This window comes from Dysidea avara, chromosome 3 (genome assembly GCF_963678975.1).
Source record: "Dysidea avara chromosome 3, odDysAvar1.4, whole genome shotgun sequence".
Classification (NCBI taxonomy): domain Eukaryota; kingdom Metazoa; phylum Porifera; class Demospongiae; order Dictyoceratida; family Dysideidae; genus Dysidea; species Dysidea avara.
This window is the reverse complement of record NC_089274.1, coordinates 23886014-23910895: the sequence shown is the minus strand read 5'-3', so window position 1 is coordinate 23910895 and position 24882 is coordinate 23886014. Positions and strand designations below refer to the sequence as shown.

General features: G+C 37.4%; 3 protein-coding genes across 4 annotated transcripts; 2 read left to right on the top strand and 1 right to left on the bottom strand.

The window, feature by feature from the left end:
- Positions 1–7176: 7176 nt before the first annotated feature.
- On the top strand, positions 7177–8653 carry LOC136251856 (exocyst complex component 3-like). Its single transcript, XM_066044256.1, has 7 exons — positions 7177–7265; positions 7404–7487; positions 7533–7604; positions 7659–7773; positions 7863–7934; positions 7989–8081; positions 8403–8653. The coding sequence occupies exons 1-7, from the start codon at positions 7180–7182 to the stop codon at positions 8577–8579; spliced, it is 699 nt and encodes a 232-aa protein (XP_065900328.1). The 5' UTR covers positions 7177–7179; the 3' UTR covers positions 8580–8653.
- A 2750-nt stretch (positions 8654–11403) lies between these two features.
- Positions 11404–20363, top strand: LOC136251855 (uncharacterized). Of its 2 annotated transcripts, none has more exons than XM_066044254.1 (2): positions 11404–11508; positions 18476–20363. In XM_066044254.1, exons 1-2 carry the CDS (start codon positions 11421–11423, stop codon positions 20182–20184), a joined length of 1797 nt encoding a protein of 598 aa, XP_065900326.1. In that variant the 5' UTR covers positions 11404–11420; the 3' UTR covers positions 20185–20363. The 2 variants fall into 2 exon arrangements, with proteins under 2 accessions (XP_065900326.1, XP_065900327.1); XM_066044255.1 differs by having other exon boundaries at positions 11413–11508; positions 18479–20363.
- Positions 20364–22951: 2588 nt separating this feature from the next.
- Positions 22952–24802, bottom strand: LOC136251854 (uncharacterized). The gene has a single exon (XM_066044253.1). The coding sequence runs from the start codon at positions 24328–24330 to the stop codon at positions 23062–23064; it is 1269 nt and encodes a 422-aa protein (XP_065900325.1). The 5' UTR covers positions 24331–24802; the 3' UTR covers positions 22952–23061.
- Positions 24803–24882: the final 80 nt, after the last annotated feature.

Genomic DNA, 24882 nt, shown 5'->3' with positions numbered 1-24882 from the left:
CTCTGATACACAACATTTTCTATTAATAAGTTACGTTACTTTGATTAATTAGCCACATTGGATTATTGGATGATGGATTTGTGCTAGATGAACTGCTGCTGGTTATGACTGTCTTATTTTCTCATGTTTATGGTGGCTGTAATTGCAGGTTAAAAAATTTATGACCTGTTAGCAGTACATATGTTGTGAGTAATAGGCATGAATAATTTTATAACTATATACAGGCAAACAAAATGTGTCAAGCCACAAAAAGCAGGCATGGACTAAGTTATTCTGTATAATTATTTGGTTACATCTAGTTCCAGCTATGTTAGCTAATAGTGCAGTAACTGCACATTTATGCTGATGTGATTATATATCTCTTTCCCTCTAAATTTATCGGCATGCACGTAGCTACCAGTTGACATTATACACACATTTTCTGTGCAGTGGTAAAATAATGCAGCATGGGCAGTGTTTCCTGTTTTGTAAACATATATATCAATAATGGTCTAATGCATACACTGTGTATATAAACACACTTTAGACCAGCAGTCTAAAGGCTATGGGGGGAAATTAGCCTTCCTGTGGCCTGATTTTAAAGGTTTTGTAAAATCTTGTGGTTTACTTTATTATGTTTTGTTGTAGGGTTGCCTTTAGACTTTGTGCATGCATAATAGTAAAGAATGATACAATCAAGTTGAAAGTGGAAGGTTAATACAAAATCTCTGGGACCCTGCATGTACACCTACCAAAATAACCACCACCATCAGTTGATAGAGGTTGGTTAAAGTTATATAATTTAAACTGAGTTACTGGCGAATGATTTGCCTGATAGTTGTGCCGGGTACTCAGAGCACTGGTATGGTACTTGCAACCGCAAAGAATAGTGAGCCCGTATAGCCATTAAATCTGGTTTTGGGTGCCTAGTTGTGAGCATACCACACTTGACTTGCCCTCCCAACCCACCTGTGGTGTTAATAATTTTCTTTTTGTGTCTAGAAGAGGTTGCGCCTATAGTTAGGGTTCCTTACTTTCCACTTCCAGGCAGGGGTGTGATAGTACAGGGTCCAGTGTGCCTGATTTTATAGGTTTTGTATGGTGGGAAAATCTTGTGGTTTAAACTTAGTGCATGCACAATAAGTAAAGAACAATATAGTCAAGTTGAAAGCTAACACAAAAAAATAAATTAAATAAAAACTCTGGGAGCCTGTACACTTACCAAACACAATTGACAGAAGTTCAACTTGATTAGCATTGTGGTAAAGTAAGCCTGATTTTTTTTTTGCATAGAACAGTTTTTGTGCACAAAATCTAAATGGTAGTAGTAAATGATTATAATATGCTTTCTTAGTGTAGTGGTCTTCATAAACATGAGTTGTATAGAATGCCATGCCATGCAGGTAAGAAGTACAACAATATCTTGTAATCCAATAAATGACTGATGATGAGCATGCCACAAGTTGTGTTAGTTACACATAATTATTGTGCTCCTTGCATTAAGTAATTTTCTTGGTTTCTGAAAGTTCCATATGTATATGTTGTATATACGTACATATGAGTCTTAGAGTTTGGATTCTTTAAATATAGCAACATGATGGATGTAAACATGCTCACCAAACTTTAGCTGGTTGATAACCTGAGTACAGTGGCAAATCTAGGATTTCACAAGGGGTGTGTTAACTGGGGTGTTGCAGCAAAATTTATGAAGCACAGGAATCTGAAGTAAGAGTGTGGGGATGTTCTAGCATGTATGCATATTTGACTGTTCTATTAAAGTATTTAGGTTTTTATCAGCTTCAATTTAAGCCTTGGTCATAAAACCTGAGGCTTAATAGAGCTGAGGTATTGATACAACACAGTAAGAAATTAGAACAATTTCAATGCCCAGTTTCAAACTATATTTTAGGCAAGCACATTAGCAACAATGCAGGGTTCCGTAAAATGTTAATTGAGCAAAGTAAGCAAGTGGTTCTAAAGCTCGGTGTTATTTTGATGCAATGCATGGACATCAGCATGGAAAGATCACAAAGTCCAGTCCTGGGTACTTTTGGGATTGGCGCCATCACTGATGCAAAGCCTGCCAGTGTATCATATACCCAGAATCCATCAATGATACAAATAACAGCCCTCCACTATTATTAACTCTTGATGATACTAATACATCATATGCTCTGGACATCCGTATGACATAGATGCCCAGAGCATGCTAATGTATTATGCCCACCCATGGGGACAAAGTGTATGCATGCTGTCAGCCAATCTGGAGATAGTGCCAGTTACTTGCCCAGTTAAGTCCTACAACTCTTGTTTGCCCTGTGTGTCAAGCCTCTAATTCAATCTCAGAAGGTGTACTTTAAAATCCTAGTATTGTTGAGAGTGCACCAGATGCTATACACAACTCAGACGCTTGACACACAGGGTAATTTATTGCATGCCATTTTAAAGTAAAACCTCCCTGCTAAGTTTGATTTAGATGAATGACATTCTGATTAATTAAACACAGTTCAAGTGATCAAAACCTTACATTAACCTTACATTTCAGGTCATGTCATAAAACATGCCTTGTAGAGATAATCTAATATTTAGGGAATTTATCAGTAATTGTCACTCTCTTACTAAATTGGCTCTAGATGTAGCTGGCGGATTCTTTGGAATGGTTGGTGCAGTTGTGTGCCAAATCTATGCATTTATGTGGTAAAAAATGATGATTATAAGGTGATATCATGTCGGTATGACATAATAATCACATGCATCATTATATTTATTAAACTTTAGCTTCATTTGGCAGCTATGCAATTTGTGGGAACAGAGGACAAAATTTTCTGTGTACTGGTATTTCAGTACTTAAAATATTAAAGGCTAATTATGAACTCTATAATGCAACTATCATCTAATGCAGTGTATCTTTAGAGGTTTACCCAATTAGGCAAACGTTGGTGGCATTCTGTACTATCAAAGAAACAAAATATTGTAGCAAGAAGGAAAGAGTATGTGTAGCTAAAGGAAAACAAACGGTAATGTGGAGATGTAGCTGCAAACTGCACATTTTATATTACACTCAGTTATTGTTTCTAATGTTTATACAAAGTATATTGTATGTATGTATATAGTGCAGTATAATTATATTCAATATTGGTAAATGTCTTCTGAGAAAAGTTGTTTATTTGAGCTATACAGTAAGGCTGCCAACAGTCATTCTAAATATACACATGTGGATGCCAATGCATGGTCTGTCTCATATGTGTGTGTATTCCCTCTTGGTTTGCTACTGTTGCAGGTTTCAAAAACACATTCCTAGAGACAGGAATGATATGGTGTTGCTTGGTTGGGAGAATACCTCATTACAGTGGAGAAGCTTGTATATGAAGATTTCTCTGTAGTGCAGAAGGATGTAATGCCATGCTTTCCTCCCACCTACCAGAAACATAATATTATAGCATAGTATAGCGGCACAACCAAAAAATTGTGCACTTTTTCATAAAGCCATGAAACTTTCCACATAAATAGTAGTCCTCAATACATGTATTTTCAGATATAGTGCCATCGCTGATTTGACCTTTGGTGACCTTTACTGCCATTTGATCTTGCTGATAGAAACAACTTGGTTTTTATTTGAAGTCAATAGGTGATTTCATTCTTAAGTTATGAGTATTGTTATTAGCTGCAAAATTTGATAAATTTATGCATAATTATCTGCCCACAGGTAATTCACACCTCGAGGGCAGGTAAATTTATCACATTTTGCAACTAGTAAAAATGATCATAACTTTGTAATGAAATCACCTATTGATTTCAAATAAAAACCAAGTTGTTTCTATCAACAAGATCTATTGTTTGATACCATGTTTTTACAAGTTAATTACTGCCTCAGGGAGTTAAAGACAATAATGATTAATTTTCTGTACAAAAATGGCCGTAAAAGTCACCAATGATCAACTCAGCGATGGCACTATATCTAAAATTACATGTCAGGAGGAGTACTATTTATGTGGAAAGTTTCATGGTTTTATGAAAAAGTGCACAATATCGCCAATTTTTGGGGCTACGACGCTATACTAGCATGGTAAATTAACCTATTAAAGCTGGTAAGGAAGTAACCCCAACCTTTGTGCCATCCATTCACATCGCTTTGCAGGTTAAAGACCTCTGACAGAAACTTTACTACAAGAGATATTATTTTTACAATTGTGGGTCAGAGATTTGAGGTACATATACATGTACTGTAATGTATGATAGGATTCAGCTAAAAGTTACATGAATAGTGCATAGTAATTGAAGCCTATTTGTTTATTTATTCTAATTTCCTATACACAACCCTAATTAAGCAGTTGCCTCTATTTGAGGTTTCAGTTAATTGAGATTTACATACTTCTCTGTATTGCTCTATATTAATCTAATAGAGCAGTCAGTGCAAACAAGATGGTTTGTTCTAATAGAACAGATTTAGTAAGACAACAGTTTTTGTAAGTTGTCAATGACTTAATTAAGCTCTAGATTGCACCATATACTGTTCATAACTGGTTGTTCTCCTCAACTGATGCAGCAACCTTGTGTTGCACTGACTATGGTGTGCCTGTGATCAGGGAACAGTTGTTGGAGTTAGGATTTGACTTGGAAAATTATGGACCGCTGATACAGCCAAAAAGTGCTGGAAGTAACGTAAGATCTAGTTACTATGTGTGCGTGTATGCGTGTGTACAGATAGTCAGATACAGCACATAAGCAAATCATCATCCCTTCCCAGGGACGTAGCCAGGATTTTTTGAAGGGGGGTTCCAGCACCAGCATTGAGTTATCAGAAGCAGGGGTCTGGGGGCACAGCCGCCAGCCGCTGAGAGACTTTCAATATTTTAATGAATCAAAACTCAGCAAATTATGCAAAAAGTACATTAATTGTGATGCATATAAGTGCCCCGCGATGAAGGTATAGTACTAGATAAAGCCACCTAGTGGAAACAGACAGCATAACACATAGAGACACATAGTAATCTGTAAGTGATAGTTATCTCACTGTGGTATAAGAGCCATGAATCCACTGATACAAATGGAATGGCTTACAATCAAAACAATATAACTATACAAATATGCATAGCATGAATTCATTTTGCATAACACAAGTGATAAATTACTGGAGCTCTATATCTTTAAACACTGCACACCAAAGCTATAGCAGTATAAGGTCATGCTAAGTTTTGCATTTAATGTTAGAATGTCTGGAAAACTTCATGTGGACATGGATATATTAACATGCATGTTCTATTGGAGTATACCTGACTGCTCTATCAGAATATAAACCTGACTGCTCTATTAGAGTATATCGATCTTTTTAACAAGTTTTGAAGAGACCTAGGGCTCATGTTACCTCTGTAAATCTTTCCTTGAAAGATGTATGCAAGCTTTATCAATTGTTGTGCTGTGCCATTACACCAACGTTGAAACCGGTCACTACTGCTGACCCGGATGACCCACTGACCCGGATTTGACCTAGTCTGGCGTAGCCGACCCGCGCGCGTAACCTACCTGCGCGGGTCGGCTACGCCAGACTAGATTTGACCCGGATGTGACCCGGATTAATTAAAGCCGAGACGTGTTTCGGCTATAGTCTCGAGCGAGCGAACGAGTCTACATTTTGAGCGTTCGATTCGTGTTGAGTAAATATTGCAACTTTAGCCTAGCTGTACCAAAAAAAAAAAAAAAAAAAAAGTCTTCTCCTACTGACAATAGCTACCCCTCACCATAGATACCCTCAATTTCGTGCTACATACTACACTTACTAACAAATGAGCGTGGCTGAGCGTATGTTGGTAATGCGATAAGTGGGCGTGGCTCACGAAAGAGCTACGCGATAGCGTTTATAAGTTTCCACGTCGTCAAACGAACAATTTCGTTTCTCACGTGATCCAATCCGGGTCAGACCCGGATAAATTGTAAACCGGGTCAGACCCGGATGACCAGGAGAAAATGTGACCCGGATGACCCGACCCGGTTTCAACGCTGCATTACACTATATTACTCACTCATTTTGTCCTGCCACACTAAATGGTGTGTTAGGATCCTGCTTGCAGAAGTCAAAATTTTACAGGGGGGGTTCCTGAACCCCCCCCGGAACCCCCCTCCCCCTCCCTACGCCCCTGCTTCCTGAACCACTGGAGTTGGACATTAATGGACACTACCACACTGGTATGACTTCTCTTGGGACTGGCACTAAATTAAAAGTGCTACAGATTTGTTTAGACTAGCTACAGTACAAAGATGTGAGATATGTTAATAACTGTGGCTCAAGTAAAAATACTGTGCCCCTGGCTTCCCTTTTTGCCTTTTGCTGTTGCTGTAGAGTCCATCCACTCTGATGGAATGTACATCTATTCTAACAGAACACACACTAACAATGAAATAAATAAATCTAAATGAAGTCATTTTTAAATTTGAATAATTTGAAGTGGTATAGTGGGGATTAACATTGTACTACTATATTGTGTTTTGCTAGCTATATAAAGAGTAAAAAGATTGGTAACTGCTGGGTTCAGTATAAATTATAATCTCTACCTAACAGGTATAACAATGTTATGGTGTAGAAATTGATCCATAGAGTCTATACAGCAATTTAATTATACTTTCTACCGCTGAGCCTGAGAGCAATAAACACTGTCTGTCATAATGAATAATAGAACAGTCAAATCAAAGTTTTGTAAAAGATGTAGAATTCAGCGGAGACCTTTATGGAGGCTATCAATGACTACACACAGTAAATTTGTGTATTCAAAATTGCTCAATTACCAACTGATCAAAATTGACCAACAGCTTACTAGTCCAATACTGATATGACAAATGTCCATTATACACATTATATTAGTTGTTTATTCTTATGCTACTAGCACTGGTGGAGGCCTACAACAAGGAGTCAATATCAGAGGCACAATACTTCATATTCTACATGGTCTCCATCACTAACAACTGTAATGCTTGTGTGGAGTTTGTCCATGGTCTGAGGGTGTGTTTATTGTATTACTACTCAGAATGTTTAGTGTGTATGGTAACTTTGTAGGATTGCTTCAGACAAGAACTGAATGAAATCATTCTGGAGGAGAATTTGGAGAAGTCTTTTAAACAGATCCACCATGGATTTGATGAGATTAGCTCAATGTGGTATGCTACATATGTGTAACAAGTTTCTTCGTGGAGTTACAAATTGTGTTGATGTATTGTAGTATCAATTTTCTGCTGGATATCGTGTTTGGCAATCTGACACCAGTGTTGGATAGTCTGCTGAATAGACAGAAATGGTACGTATGTAATAAATGTAACAGAATATGGTGAACATGTTGTAACATGATCATGTATGACATATTTCCTAACTACATAATATATGGAGAACAGGTAGCTGACATAAACATGTACAAGTATCTCATATCTTGTAACAGGCTACAGAGCCCAGGTAACATCATGGAGACGGTAGCAGCTACATTTCAGGACTACAATGGAGAATTTCACCATCTGAAGCAAAAGTATGTACAAAAATGATACAGTGCAGTATGCATTGTTTTTTAAAGGCATCATTCAGCTCTTATGATTGAGGCCCAACAGAGGCTAGTAATGTACTACATCGATAGTCTAATGAGAAAGTATGTACATTAGTGGTACTGTTCTGAGCAGCTCAGTAAGTTATTATGTCGTAGGAGGATAGTATTTAAGAATGAGAAGGAACGTCAAAAAGGAGGTGAACAGATTAAGAAGGATGCTAAACACATCAGTAGCTTCTTTGCCCATCTATCTCATGCCACCAATCCCAAAGTGATTATATTTAATATGTACTAGTGCTAATATTCTATATCTTATGTATTTGCAAGTGCACATAATGGTTTTTATGTCTACTTATTTAGAAACCTAAAATTCTTGAAGAGCTAGCAGAGCTGATAAGTGTAAAAATAGAATTCCTCCCATTGGAAATATCTGTGAGTGATGTGTGTATTGATATACTCTTGTTGTTCTATTATCACATTATACAGGGTCTAGCTAGCAAACAGTCTGACATTACTGCTGACCACATTACAGCACTACTGGCAATGAGGGATGACATGAGTAAGAGCAAAGTGAAACAGGTATGTGTGTTGAGTATATTCTAGTGTTTGTGAGATATGTATACATGTATACATGTTGTGTTTGCTTATGTGCATGTGTGTGCATGTGTAGTACACTGTACTGTAGTTGTACTGTCTGATGTGATGTAGTATAAGGATTTACCTGCAGTGCCTCATTCTGAATAGTACACATTGACCCAGTATTCCACTGACTAGACCTGACCATGTACACAACACAGCTAAAGGCTCTTTTTTAGTGTTTTATGCATACAATATTATGTCTGTGTAGTGCATTACAGTGTGTAATAATCAAGTACACTTAGTTGTTGCTGTTGCTTTCAGTTGATGAGTCAGACTACACTGGCAGCAGAAGAAGATGGAGGCAAGCAGGTAGAGCCACCTGCTAGTTCATCTAAAGCAGCAGCTACAGCAGCCAAATATGCAGCCAGCCCTCGCTCAGATCAGAAGCCAGGCTACTTTACTACCATCAGTGTAAATAATCCTCTTCAATTGCATTAGACATGTTTCTTTCTGCAGTGTAATTATTATGTGTTGTGCTGTTATGTAATTTATGCACGTAATGGTAACCTGGACTCATTGTATGGCATAGGCCAAGTCCGTATTGTACAAACTGCAGAATAATACATGCAGAATGCCCCTATTACTAAAGCCACAATTCCATGTGGCTGGAATTCCAAGAGCTCTGTTTAGTGGTAAACTATCTGACTGGGGTCAAGTGTCAATTGGTGTTCCCCAAGGATCTATGGCTGATTGTCATCCAACACTCACTTTTAGATTTGTATGCTCATGATGCTGAATTGCACTGTGGCCATTTGGATTTGAGCATAGTAGAGACATTCTTGCGATCTGATTTGGATGCTGTGGCTTGTAATTGGCTGTGCAGTTCTCAATTGAGTATAAATGTTGTGAAATCCAGTTCAATGCTCATAGGAAGTTGACAGAAAATTGCAAATAGATCACTCAATATTAATTTTCAGTTGGAGGTATTTTACTTGTTCATGTAGATCCTGTTCAATACCTAGGAGTTATAATTGACTCTGGATTTTATAAATCTCTAATATGGTCTCTAGAGAAAAACCTCGAATTGTCTCCATTCTTTGCTATGGATAACTGCCACCAGCTGTACTCTGTGTACTTTATACTGCTTTTGTGATGTCTGTTTGATTATTGTGATGCTGTTTGGTGTCCTACTACTGCTAAATTAACCAACACGACTGACTGAAAGAGTGCAGTCCAAGTTTGTTAAGAAAATTTAGAGTGTTGGCTATAAGTCCATGCACAAAAATTTCTCCATAATTTATCATAAGGTATTTTTTGATACTCTAAAGACGTGACTGGCCATGCCAGTTGGTCGTAATACCAATCGTCTCTATTTCCAGGGTATATACCAATTTTGGGAAAGTATCATGGGTGTGTTCTGTAGAGCAATCTACAATCAACTGTTGTGGAGGCTACTACTCTTTCATCTTTCATTTCTTTGTACTGACTTTGTGTGTGTGTGCATGTTTATTTTTGGTGTGTTTTGTACTCTTTTGCTCACAGGGCTCCACTGAAAATCAATATTTGGTTTAATTCTGAGTTCCTGTTTAACGATTACAATTGCACGGATGTGTAGCTCGATGTGTAGTGCAAGTTTGCTTCAAAGAGGATTAGTCATCGGATAGTCAGTAGTCGACTGCGTATAGCTATTATAATCTTGCATACGTGCAGCTATAATTAATGTCGGAACAAAGACCAGACATAGGCAGGTCTATTAGGCCACTCCAATTGGTAATTATGTTTCTGGTCCTTTGAAAATCAGTTTTAGGTGCGGGCGGGCGGAATTCAGCAACAAAGCAACAATGAAGTGACTGCTCAATTAGAGTATTTTGTGATTTACTGACTGTTCTATTAGAGTATATCGATCCGTACCATGTACTCTGCCCATTTCTTGCAGGTTTTCATTGATAAAATACACATTATGATACTTAGATAGTTAGATTTAGCATACTTGTTGCAGCCCATATTTGTTTCTGAAATCCAGGTTTTTTAAAAAGCTGATGCGGGCATTTTACCCAATGTAGAGGAACTCACCTAATATCGGACGGGCTCCAAAATCGGACGCAATTACTCGAGCTACAACAGGAATTTTCGAACAACTCATATGCCTTTAGATAGTTCAAGGCTGTGGGACTTTGGGCACCAAGTATCAGCTTTCTCGGCTTCTTTGTCTGGTGGCAGCAGCCCTGCAAAGTCATTTCCGATTAATACGTATAATCGGAAAAAACAGTCGATTCACGGACACTCACCGTCTACATATCAGACTTGCATTCAATCAACAGTTTTCTACCTTAAAGTAGTAGAGTAACTCATCTACTTTCTAAATATCCCTGGTTTATTAACTCAAATCCTTTTAATCACGAATTACAAATCAAATAAAATGAGACGTCACTGGAGTAATATTCGCACCATAAATTTAAGTATACGGAAACTTGATAAAGTATACGTTGTTTGAAATACGTATACGGAAAATGTTCACCGTATACTTTTACAAACATCGTTTACTTCCGTATACTTAAATTCATAGTGCGATTATTACTCCAGTGACATCTCATTTTATTTGATTTGTAATTCGTGATTAAAAGGATTTGATTTAATAAACCAGGGATATTTAGAAAGTAGATGAGTTACTCTACTACTTTAAGGTAGAAAACTGTTGATTGAATGCAAGTCTGATATGTAGACGGTGAGTGTCCGTGAATCGACTGTTTTTTCCGATTATACGCATTAATCGGAAATGACTTTGCAGGGTTGCTGCCACCAGACAAAGAAGCCGAGAAAGCTGATACTTGGTGCCCAAAGTCCCACAACTTTGAACTACCTAAAGACATATAAGTTGTTCAAAAATTCCTGTTGTAGCTCGAGTAATTGCGTCCGATTTTGGAGCCCGTCCGATTTTAGGTGAGTTACTCTATTTCTGAAATTTCACATTCTCCAAAAAGGATGCGGGCGGTGGACCAGAAACATAATTACCAATTGGAGTGGCCTTATGTGATAATCATTATCTAGATCAGCCCCACCCGACAACTACGTGGTATCCGAGGTGGTGTCGATTTCCAATATGGCTGATCATGAGACCGGTGAAATAAAACTAAAAGCGTTCAAGGAATTTTATTCCAAGCTCGTGAAAGTGTTGCCGATGGACAACATATCGTCTGATTTGTACTCCCACGATCTTCTACCCGGTGATAACAAGGCGAGAATTGAAGCATTGGATACACAGAAGCAGAAAGCGGAGTACTTCCTAGACAAAGTGATCAAGCCTGGTATGCTATTGGATACACGGGACAGTTTGATGTAATGTTGAGAGTAATGGAGAATTGTGATAACCCTCTAGTGAAGTTCCTTGCTGGAGAAATAAAGAAGTCCATGATCAGTGCGGAACGAGGTGAGGAAAATCCATCTCTAGATCACGCAGTACTTGTCATTTTTGTATCGCGTGATAAGTAGGGGTGGGCGATACAAGTAATAAAATGTCAATACCCATACTATAACACTCTATAGGCCAGGAAAACTGTTTCTCATCTCTGCCCGCATCACTTTTTTCCCCACCACCTCAAATTTTATTGTTGCTACTATCAATCACGTGCAAGGGGTAGCTCACAAGCTATCCAAAATTGTGTACGAGAGTCCCAATATTTAAATATTTAATAAGTATTTCAATAAGTATTTATAAATACAATTATCTACTTTCTAAAGATTGATCGCTTGCTTTCTCACTACTACTCGTGGACAGTAGACAAGAGGGGACCAAAGAAGCTGCACAATAATGTGCTTTGTAATGGTTCATTCACGAAACATTCAGCACCTAGTTACTCCAAATAGCCATTGTAGCTACCTAGTCATTGACTGAAAGCCTAATCTTTGGTGATTTTAACTGGTTGCTGCCCTCAAAAGCTCATGAAATAATGGACAGGAACGAAAATAACCGTATTTAAAAAGTGATTATAGATTTCAGGATTTCTAAATATTTAATGGATTGGATTTCTCTGATAGTATACGAGAGTCCCAGCTTGTAAACCAGTGCTTGAAATAAGCAGACAAAAATGCTAGGACATAGCACCTAAACTAAACTATTTTTGATCAGACGTTTGTAAAACTTGTTCAGAATTGAATACTTTTGCTATGAATATGTATTTGTCTGAGTGAATTTTATACCAATTTTGGTTGGACATGATGTCTGACCAAAATAGAACATGCTCGGACAAACACCAAAAATGTTAGATATCCGACCATTATTTCAGGCACTGGTTAGCTACCTCTTGATCATGTGTATGCACGTATTTTGATGTTAAGAAGCTGACTCCTTGTATTCACAGGCTTTAAGCCTCCTCACAGGTCCCTACTGGGATAGCATTCACAGAATAAAACCATTCACTGGTGAGAAGTCGATGTTTGAGTGCAGAGAAGATCTCAGATACTAGCTGCTCTGGTGCATGCCTAGACTGCATGTTGTGGGGGATCAAGTCACCGTTGGGTCTGGGATTTTTTCTGCATTCTTCAACGTTTCAGTTACATGTTTCTGACTCCTTGTATTCACAGGCTTTAAGCCTCTTCACAGGTCCCTAGTGGGATAGCATTCACAGAAAAGAAGGCTGGCTACTGATGGTCATTATTTTTACAGTACAACAAACGTCTCTTGCACCTCAGAAAAGGATGGTAAAATGTAAGTATTTAAAAGCCTTTATAGTAACAGACAGCCTGATTTGGAGCATTTTCTTTAATAAAAATGAATTGCCGCCTGCATGGAAATCCATGGATGAGAAACAAGTAATTAAGTTTGCCTAGCCATACTTTGGTATCTTTTTTATGAAAAATCAGAAATTTTGACACCTGGTAAGTACATGATACTTCATCTACACTGACAGCTATATAAAAGATGCAAACATCAAAAAAATGAAGCGTTTCAGCCTTAATTGAGAAATTTTGGCTCTACTAAGCACAATATTCCCATAGTACTCACTATTGGTAATCATATTGAAGCAAAATTTTCTGGTATCACCCACCCTGAGTGATAGGTAGCCTTGCATAGCTGCAGACCGTTTCTTCCCATGATGCTTATCAATTGGCCCTATGCCGAAGTTGTAGATATCGTATGCCTGAAGTATATTATATAACATGCTTGTTTTATATATATAGATGGGCTGCCTTTTTCAGGCATGATGGTTTTAACCGTAACATTTCTGTGACACGTTTGTAGGTCAAAAAATATATTACAATCTATAAACATTATAGTGTAATGGTTGAGTTATAGTATTTCTATTGCGTAAGGACAATTCCTATCCCAAATCTTCAGTTTTAGGGGCCAGTGAAAACTTACTAAAAAATATTCTTTGCAAGACTTCACCAGAGGCAGATTGAGGGATGGGTCAGGAAAGGCTCTTTACCCCCCCCCCCCCCCCCCCCCCTCCCCTCCCTCCTCCAAGAATTTTTAGTATAAATGTCAATTGTGCTCCATATGTCATGAAAATTTCTTCCAGTGAAGTTTATCTTTCCATTTGTGACTTTTAGCTGCAAATAGCTATCAGACCAGTGTCTATCATATAAATGCTATACTCCCAATGGCCAGCATCTACATGCTACTTAAAGCCCACAATTAAATTTAATTGAGTGTACACACACAGTTAGTTGTGTGTATATGAGTGGCATTGTATCATCAAACAAAAATTCTGTAGCACAAACAGTGATTGTTGTCTAAATAGCTGTATAGCTGTACACACCAACATTTGTTGAATATATAAACCTTTTAATATCAAGGGAGCTGCATTGAGTGCATTCTAAGATCCTGTCTAGTGACTATACCATTGTATTTGAGTGCACATAAGTGTGTACTTTACAGAGCTGCTGTACAGACTATATAAAATAGTTCAGTGGGAGGGTAGCTGGAAACCCTAGCCCATCACCAAATTGTACACTATATAAACATCAAAATCGAGGTATCAAGATTGAGATACCCTAATAGAGCAGTCACCTCTAGTACAAGTCGAATGAAAATTGTGATGAATCCATGCTGAAATCACTCTCAGTTTCCATCTCAGAAGGTCTTATTTTCAAAACATTTCCTGAGGGGCACCCTCCTAACTTGGCATTCTTGCATGCTGTGTTTCGCACAAAAAGGTGTGCCTTCCCTATAGTGTCATTTCATTTTGACCTTTCCATCCCTTTCCAAAAGTCTGGATTCGCCCCTGGACTTCACCACTACTTAAAATAATTTTAAACTGTTATGTACCTTAGAACATCCCATATCATTTACTAAAACATTTTTAAAATGGATTTTCTGTTGATATCTTGACCAACAATATAATGGTACACGAAACAGAAGCTATGTTACACCAGCAGCCCATCTATATATGCACCTATTAATGCTGTTACAGGTTTGCAAAGCTTTTTTCTTCCATACATTTCAGTATGGAAGAGCAACTATTGGCCAAGTACATCAGGGCTTATGAGTCATGTCACTAGTGGAAACCGATTTTATAGTGGATCCTCAATTATCCGAACATGATCATGAACATTTGATCATCCAAACACCAAGCTGAGTGCCCTATTAGTCAACAAGTGTGTACTTTATTAGAGTGACTGAGCAAGGTTCTGTATATAAATGTATGGACATTTGATTTATGTACTTTTCAATTATACAAACACCCTTCCCCAAGATAATAGGGATTCCACTGAATATGTAGAAGTTGTAATAATTGGCATGAGTGATTTGCCTGATGTATAATGCACACAAGCATGATAGTCACAAGCTCAAATTAAGCAGCAAGATGTACTAAGGCCAAACGTAAGTGTATTTTCAATTGTGGGTGTACAATTAAGCACAGAAAACCAAATAATGATGCTTTAAATGTGCCAAACTAGTACTTTACCAGCCATAAGTCATGAATATTTTTATGACACTAATGGCTATATCCGTTAAGTTCCACTATAGGATACATTGTGCAAGGTGTTTAGGCAGAGTCTGGACTGACAGCTAGTTGGTTAGCATATGCCACAGCTGGCCACTCATGCTGCAAAATGACCACACTAGTGTACTAGTCTATTGTGTCATCTAGCTACTAATTTGTGCAAACAACTATTCCAGAGAAATAACTACAGTGAAGAGATCACTACAGGTTAGATGACAAACAATGCCTGATAATACAGGTTGGATTTTACAGCACAGTGCTTCTTTGTAGCATTGTTGGATCCCTCCACTAAAATGATCAAATCACTCTAATAGAGCAATTACCTGCAGTAAAACACTCTAATAGAGCAGTCAAGACTGTTTTGTCAACTATCCCACCAGGGACCTGCATTGGAGTATTGCTAGATTTAGTGTTGCATTGATATCCAAATTAGCTGATTATTCCGATAACATGATATTAAGCAACAGAATTAGCCGATACCTATAATCGATCCGATATACACTAATAATTATCACTAACACACATCCTAATAACACTAACACTCATCCTCATCATTACTAAATGACTCATATTAGTGACAAAACCATTGATATGCTCATTCTAGGCTAAAATGTAAAGTTAGATATATACCATAAGTAAAAGTTACTCAAGGTAAACAGGTTTTAAGTACATTTTACTACTGCTATACAGGTGAGACAAGTGACTGGTACTACATAGAAACCTAAACCTCAGTTTACTGTTGGTATGGCCTAAAACCTGACAGTTTGTTATGGGCATGGCTTGTAGTCACTGCTAAATCATCAACACATAACTTAATTAAAATGCCAAATAACTTATGTCTAGCCTCCCCCACATCATTATACAGTGGAGATTAACATCTGCTTTGATTTAATTAAAACCAATTATCAGCTAGTAACCAATGTCGCCCCAATACCGATTATTAAACTGATTATTGGTGCAACACTAGCTAGATTAGGTATATGTCATCGACACAGAAAACTAGCTAACCATAAGCATTTTGAAAAATTCAACGATTAGACATGAAGAGGGTTACAAAGTAGTCTAATAAACTGACAGTGCCTGCATGGGAAAACCTCAAGATAAAAGTCACATGATGGGGACACCATGGGGTGTGTAAGTATGTGTCAAGCTGAGGTGGCTTTAAAGAGGAGACTAAGGACATTTTGAACTGTCATGGGCACAACTCTTGGAGCTGCTTCAGCCTGACAAGCATATCCCGTCATATATCTATATCTGGAAGCAGCAAAAGCAGTTTCCGAACCAAAATTTTACAAGGAAGTAGGGATTGATATGAAAAAGAAATAGATGGCTACTTACTAAAATGAGACACATTTTTAATGCTTACTTTTGGCTATAGTCTGGTTTCAAGATGTTGGCTAAAAGTAAACATTAAACTGTGTCTAATTTTAGTAAGTAGCCATCTATTTTCCTTATTCTTTGTTGCATGGATCATTTTTATTTTTTGTTTCCTTGCTTTTTGTAATGTGTATTATATCGATCCCCATGCACTTCCTTTAAATATTTAACTAGTTTGTTTATTTTTATGTCTAACTAGCTAGTTATATTACACGTTCACACTTCGTTAAAATCATGTACAAAAAATGACATTTTATGGCAGTGACATGTGCTGCAACTATCAATTACCCTTCAGGAAGAACAAATAAGGCCAATTAGGGATGCAACAATATGGGTAAATACCATATTGCGTATTGCCTTAAAAAAATATTGTGTAAATAACTCATGGATTTAAGCTTCATAAGATACAGCAGATAGCATTAGTGTCATGTGGTGTACACCCACCAGTCAAAAGCTACTTATAATGGCCAACAGTTATTAAATAGGTATTACAGTACAAGTAGGCAGTACTACAACCAGTACTGTTTGTTTAGGATATGTGGCTTCTAAAACATCAACAATTGCATTCTGGTGGCTTTGATTCCCGCCCTCCAGGAAGGTGGCAGCTGAATAGGCTAATTATCCACAAACCACAGCCCATTACAACCCTGTAATATTATTATGCAATATATTGTAACACAGCGATATATTGCAATATGCAATATATCGATATGTTTCATCACACTTGTATTGTGATAGAAAATATTGCTATATATCGATATATTGTTGCACCCCTAAGGCCAATGTATGATGAAAATGAACGGCATGGTACAGTGGACAAAACATAATCGGAGCAACAGATCCATGAATCCACCATCATTACCTTAGCTGTCAGAAATTCCTGGAGCTGTACACCTAGCGCTACCAAGGTTTTACAGCAGGTAAGTACAGTAGGACCTCCATTATCCGAACACCTGTGTGCCAGTTAAATCATAAAAGTGTTCAGATAAGTGAATTTGTTCGGATAAATGAAGCCCATTCATTTATATACAGAGTTCTGTTCAACTACTCTAATAGAACATACACCTTCTCTAATAGAACGTTCACCTAATGACGAAATACTCTAATAGAGCAGTCACTTACGCTGTTTGGATAATTGAGGGTTCGGATAATCGAGATTCAGATAATCGAGGTCCTACTGTAGCAGGAAGGCAGGTAGACGACATGTAGGCGACTTGAAAATTTTAAAACTCACTGTACATTGAAACATTCATCTTTCTGCTTTGTTTAACCTCATTACAGCAGTACTAATGCATTCAGGTGGTTTTTCGGGTAAAAATTTATTGCAAGACTGTTTATAAAGTACAAAGCCATATGATTTCTTACTGATCCCTGCTTAGTAAGTACTACCATGCTTAATAATACTGACTTACTTTGTCATTACAAGTTTAAACGTAACATAACTTACACAATTGGACAAATTATGAACAGGTATTGGTGCTACATACTATACCATGCACAAATTCATTTTTTCTGTAGAGTAAATGAAGTGTCATGAATATGCTTAATATTTTTTCATACAGTAAATGGTACATATTATAACAATAAGACTGCATGCATGCCTTATGCTGTATACTGAAATAATGAGCAGATTAAACAGCACAGCTATAAGCTATAGTATTGACTATATGTCCACCACATGCACATGTACAAACAATGTGGTGATAGTAATAACTTGTTGCGCAGGCCACATGTAATATTGATGACACTATTCATATTCATGGACAAATAATACATGTATGATACTAAGATACTGGGCTTTGCAGTGCGAAGACACTGATTTTCCCTTCTCCAAGCTCCTCTCGTAATTGTACTTGTAATTAAACTGTACTAGGATATCTAATTTTTGTTTTAGTTGTAGTTATGTTCTCTTCGACATCACTATGCATGCTACATAACTACATAAATGGAGCTGATGTTTAATGCCTTGGTTCATAGCAAAATATCCTCCTGTACTTGGTAGTAGAACCATTTCAACTGTTATATGTATGTTTTGGGTGCTTATTAATGTACACTGTTTTGATTTACCAGTAGGGCACTCTTCTGATCATACCAAGGAACGTTCAACAGAATTGGTTAAATTTTCAGAAAACGTCAATATTGACTCAGCTTTCAATAAAACAACATCTGCAATTGAAGGATTTTTGGCAACTAAGAAGTTTTCCAGTCTAAGAAGGGCTTGTATTGAAAGGATCAATACACTTGGGAGTTATCTCCCTAAAAAGTTAATACCAAAAATAAAGTGCACTAATGCTTTGGACCAACTCCTAGAATTATTAGCTGATTCTGAATACTGGAACTGGTTTGATACTATACTACTTGAAGCTCTTACATATGCAACCGGATTACCTGAAGCAATAGAATGGCTTGAAGATTTCAAAAAAGCATATTATTCAAGAAAAATAAGTGAATTTATTCCTTGGAGGTATATAAAACCATCAAATGAGTATATACAACTAGATGAAAAATTGGATAAACGTCCCAGTGAACTGACCATTTGGGACTTACGAAAGCATAAATTCAAACTTGAATATGAAATCTTAGGCATAGAGGAAGGAGACTTAGTGCTGAACTATATTAGAACAGGCTGTGTTGAACTGACATGGCAGTTACCTGATGAGCTGATTTACCGAGCATATACTTCAATGAAGAGGAATGTTGACAAGTTACCATCATTAGCAGTTAAGTCTCTGGTCTGTAAAGTAGCGGATGAATTTGCAGGTCTTCCTATTTTGTGGCGTGGACAAGAGGTAGGGGAGGTTGGTCCTATTGAGCCATTGTCAGAACATGTTAGACAAGAACCATACTCTTTACCACAAGGATGTCGATGGGTTTCACTAAGTAGTAGTAATGATGCTGATGAGATAGTGGACTTTATGAATGTAAATAATCCTTCTGCTTTTGTGAATTCTACAATGGTGTATTATTACACCAAGCACCCCAGCACTAGGAGTGATTGGCAGTTTGGTATCAGAGTGAATGGGAAACTAATGGGTACAGTTATGGCTTATCCTTTCTGCCTCAATATTAGAGGAGTACAAGTTACATTTATAATGTCCAAGATAAATTGCCATGTAAAATATCATAACCAACGATTGCGGTTTATGTTATACAAGGAATTGATGCGCAGGGCTAGTTTAAGTAAAGTCAATCAAATGTTAATATCCCTTCAAGACAGATTATTCCGACCTGTGGTTATGGTAACTAACTGGGATAATTATCGTTTTGAAGCACCGAAACATCTTCAATCTAGTTCTTCTAGAATACCTGGGTGGAAAAAGATGACAGCAAGGCACATCCCAGGTGCATTAGCTCTAGTCAACAAGTACTCATCACAGTTTGAGATAGGCCAAGTATTTTCTAGTGAAGAAGAAATTTCTCATCATTTTCTGTGTCCAGCTGTACCAGATTTGGTTTCAACATATGTAGTGGAGTCCAAAGCAATTGTTACTGATCTTATAAGCTTCAAATTGTTTCATTATTATAGCTTGCCAATACCATCACATGCCCATATCACCACAGTGGTATCTACCAAAACTTCAATCAAAAGTTTACTAACTAATGGAATTGCTCATGCAAAAGAGAGTGGGGCATCAACCTTCTCTGTATCACAGTGTAACATAGAGAGTGAAATTTTGGAATCACTTTCATTCAAACAAAGTGTACCAAAGCAGCGTTGTTTTTACAACTATCGATATCATGAAATTTCTCAAGCAAATTTTTGGTGTACTTTGGACTAACTGAACGCCGCTTAGAAAACTTTAACCAGGAAAAAAGCATACTTACAAATGTATTGCACACACATGCACAAGTATACATGCATTTAAAACAAACATTCAATAGCCTGCACACATGTACATCGTATACATAGAGTTGTAGATGGATTGCTTTATGACATCTTTATGTAATAACTGTGATCCAAAATTATCAAAGTTACATTGTTATATATCTATCTTAATTGCCAGTATAGAGAAGGTCATGGTGTACTATATATAAACAACAGAAGAGTAATTGCTATAATTTTAATGCATGATTTATGATTTTTGTATGTACTTATATGATGTGTTGATGATGTATGGCTATATATAGTGGCAATAGTATGTCTGCCTATACTTAACAACTGGTTTATATTACATAATATGTTGGCTTGTTTCTATTGCTTTATAACAAGATTTAGCATTTTACCAAAAATAATACAGGTCATAAATTCACAATTTTGAGGGGTTGTCACACTTTACTAAGCACGTTGGAATTGCAGTAGCATATAGCCTCCAGCACTGTATACTTATTTACAGCTTAAATGCATGTCTATAGGTGCATGGACTCTTAGGGCATATATACATAAAAATGTACCATGTAATGTTTGAGATAAACCACAAATTATATGCACATGTTAATGCAGGCAGGATAGTTAGTGAACAATCAGTTTGCGCATACCATACCAGTAGTAACTATATGAATCAGAAATGATTTATAGTATAGATTACACATACTTAGGCATACATATTTGAAAAGTTGTTACTCAGACCTGACCTGACCTGACCAACCCAATTTTGCACAGATTTCAATTTAAAAAAAAAAAAGATCACATGAAGTCAGTGGGTAAAATTTTGATCTCAAAAGGACATTGTCTGTAGGTGTAGATCACTTTGAACCCACAAGAAATCTATGATATACTAAAGCATCAGTGCTCATTGAACTATGTATGTAACTACTGACAATATGGTCCTTTTAACTAGAAGGTATATTTGACATGTCTGCATATATGACCTAATAATATTTTTGTCATGGCTGTATTATACTGAAGTTTTTTTTTCTTCTACCAACTGACCCATTTGCTGTAAAATAAATCTGAGCAACAACTTTTCAAATAAGTATGGTCTTACTAAGGCAGACAGACTGCGAAATGTGTTTCTCCTTTTTATAGGACCACATCAGATTAAAACCAAACATCATATAGCTAGGGTTTTAGAATATCTTTATCATAAGCATAGTGAAGATGGCCTATGTTTTTTGTACAAATCCTAATAGAACACACACCTAAACGCCACCTTAAGAAGCTCCCCCAACCACAAAAGAAGCCTTAGAGGCCTACTGGAAAATATGAAGTTAAAAGAAACCAATGAAAGTACCTTGTAAATAACTTAAATGTGCCATTTTTTTTTTTTCCACAGCGTTAGAACAAATCGTGAATACTTTTGGGGATAAAAAGTACCTAACTTTCCTTTCTATGTCTTTCTTCACGTCCATGACCTATTTTCAAATGCAGAACATTCAGTCTCAAGCAAATTTGCTTCTTGTAGGTTCACTTTGCCATTGATCTTCTGACTTAGTCTCTGCAAGGGTAACCAATGTGCTACTATGTGTTTAGTACTGTGTAATATCAAGCACCACCAGCAACTCTTATTATTAGCTATCCATAAGTGGATTTATGTAAAAAGTAAACAAACTAGAGTTAAAATTAAAACATGGGAATAGAGATTGCTGAAAACAAGCAAGCCAGCATGTTAAACACACAGAGATCTATATTTGGACTCAAATAAGCATTACAGAAGCATTGCTTACCTGCCCCTGATTTATGGAGAAACTACTGTTTTTTTCCTTGTTTGACTTTTGTTTCTTTACTTTTTCCAGAGATCTCTATTCTCATGCTTTCACTTTTACACTAGTCTTACATTTTGAGAGGATGTCTCTGGCCACAGAAAGTGTGACTGTACATTACACAACATAACAATGCATTCCCAGTGGGTGGTACTGTGTATCCATATAAAGCACTTTACACAACGACTGTATTCTGCACCTATCAGACAGAATAATATCACTGTTGTGTTAGGATAAACAGTGCCATGTTGACATTTTCACTAATGAAAACGTACCTTGTATATTCAGTCAATTTTTAGACTGTACCTAAGTACCTAGTTTTTTATTGGAATTCTTTCCACCCTCACATCTCTGTGAAACCACCCTTGGTTTTGTAGAAACAAAACTGACATAAGACTAGAAGAACCTACAGATTTAGTGCAGAAGCACATGTGCTTACTACACAAAGTGGGACTCCATCATCCATACCTACTCTACTTCTCCACTTTGTATGGGCCTGTGTATTTGATGGGCCCCACACAGGCACTGCAGACTAGCAGACCTAAAATAAAGACAAGATCGCACCGACATATACATATCTAATTATAAACAGGAAGCACACATGTGTCATAAACTCAAGGTTATTCATTATAGAGAGGGTAAACTTTATGAAGGATTGAAAGTTGGATCAGTTAAGACACAAGTTCCCATATCACAGCTACCAGGGAGATCCAAGAGATGGCAGATGAAGTCTCTTGATAGTTTGGAGCACTGAAATACGATATAGACCTTTCAATCACTTTCCCACAAGAAATACACAATAACTTTATGTTGTCAAAATTGCTCAATTGCCAACCTACCAAAAATGACCTCTACCGCTGACTTTTTTTTTTTTTTTTTTTTTTTTTTTTAACCATCGGAATAATGATGAAATGACAAAATTACATACAGAGCCTCGGACACATGCGACTACAAAGATAAGATCCGCGTAGGCATGGCAAGGATACATACAAAAATAATTAACTACAAAACTTAACTTAAAGTGTCCAGGTTGGATTACTACGTGCATAAAAGATTCTCTGAGAGGAAGTTATAGCCACAGCAGCTGCTCTATCAAGCAATGCTTTCGTCTTGGAAAAACTCAGATTTGAAACTCTTTTCATAGATGTTACTGTCTCTGTAAGGTAATGGCCAAGGCAACCAATTTCAACTGTGTGGTAATGACTAACAAAACCCAAGCGGTCAAGCTCAGCAATAATTTGCAGATATTCTGGTTTCTCCTGCTTACGTTCTCGTGCAGCAGAAAGGTCAGCACGAGAATTAAATGGGCAGGTAAGTTCCAGAAGTACAACAGATTTCATTTCTGCATTATATATAACAATGTCAGGTCGGTGAGAACACACTAGTACAGCAGGGGGAATGGTGGCAGGAGGAGAGTCAGACGCACATTTGCCATCCAAATCAGCAAATATTTCTACATTATCCAAACAAGCTTGCAACTCAGACATCAAACATAATAAAACAGCATCATGACGAAAAGTAAACCTGCCTTGCTGCAAAGCCACAGGACACCCATTTAGCACATGGTGACAAGTTGGACGAGGTGACAAACAAAGTGAACAAGTTGCACCAGTTTGTATATGCCAGCGACGTAAATTTAACGGAGTTGGTAATGTATCTGATGAAGCTCGCAGCACAAACGAAAGCTGGCCTGGATGAAAACCCAACAGGAGTCGATTCCACAGCTTAGAGTCAGCTTCCAGAACAGCACTTGATTCAAATTTACATTGAACAGAGAGAGTGTCCAGCTTCTCTTTGCATAGTGTCAGTTCTCTAGAAATGGCAAGGTGTTTGCTAGCTGTGTAGAGCTTGCGAGCCGTAGGAATAGAGTCCAGTTGAGCTCTGGCTTCATTGAGTAACTCCTGATGAGAACTGTTAATCTGGAGGAAATTGGAGGAAAGATCCACTTGTAAGGCCAACTCCTTAATCATCGGATCTGATGAGGAGGAGATGTTGGCAAGTAAACTAAGTTTACACTGCTTTGAAATTGAACGCACACTAGGACAGCAAACACCTGGATAGTTCAAGATCACACGAGTGGCACTGCGAGGTAAACAGAGCCAACGTTTCAGGTATTTAGTAGCTAGATTTTCCATTTTATTGATAGTGGATGGTCCAACACTATCAACAGTGAGATGGAATCTGATGATTGAGAGAACATAATTCCTATAAATCCATACTTGGTACTCAGGTCTTAATGGCAAACTATCAACTTTCTGTATAAGGTCAGAGAACCTAGCAAACATAGCTTTGCCAGAAGCACTTTTGGTAGCATGAGCAGAAACTCCAATCAACTTTCCCAAAAATTTGGTCGGGCCATCTAAGATAGTTTTGGTAGTACCACCAGATAGAGTTATTCCACAAGAACAAAATTTTGTGCCATCAAACAATAAGGAAACACATTTAGATGGCTTCAGTTTTAAGCCAACATCACCAGCTTTCGAGTCTATTTCAGTTAGCACTTTAGTGTGAACTTCTTTAGATGTAGAGATTAAAGTTGCATCATCGGCATATGCCTTAGTAGAATGTTCTGAAGATGTAGCGATCTTAAGCTCTGATTTCCATCGAGGCTTCAACTGTTTAGGTCCTGTTGACAGTGAAACAAACCGAGCTGAACGCTTGTTACAGGGTAGCCATTCAACTTCTTCAAGCAAGACAATTTCAGAAACAATCACTGAAGAAGTATCATCATAGACTACTTTACATGAACCATCCAGGTTGTATTCACTAACTTGTGCCTTGTATGTGACTGGATCTATGAAAACCGTTCTTATCGCCCAAGACAGGAAGTTTGATTC

Coding starts and splice junctions, on each gene's coding strand:
- LOC136251856 (XM_066044256.1), top strand. CDS start 7,180: ATGTATTGTAGTATCAATTTTCTGCTGGATATCGTGTTTGGCAATCTG. Junction 7,266..7,403: donor CTGCTGAATAGACAGAAATG/GTACGTATGTAA, acceptor ATCTTGTAACAG/GCTACAGAGCCCAGGTAACA. Junction 7,488..7,532: donor TTTCACCATCTGAAGCAAAA/GTATGTACAAAA, acceptor TGTTTTTTAAAG/GCATCATTCAGCTCTTATGA.
- LOC136251855 (XM_066044254.1), top strand. CDS start 11,421: ATGTTGAGAGTAATGGAGAATTGTGATAACCCTCTAGTGAAGTTCCTT. Junction 11,509..18,475: donor CATGATCAGTGCGGAACGAG/GTGAGGAAAATC, acceptor TTGATTTACCAG/TAGGGCACTCTTCTGATCAT.
- LOC136251854 (XM_066044253.1), bottom strand. CDS start 24,330: ATGTTTGCTAGGTTCTCTGACCTTATACAGAAAGTTGATAGTTTGCCA.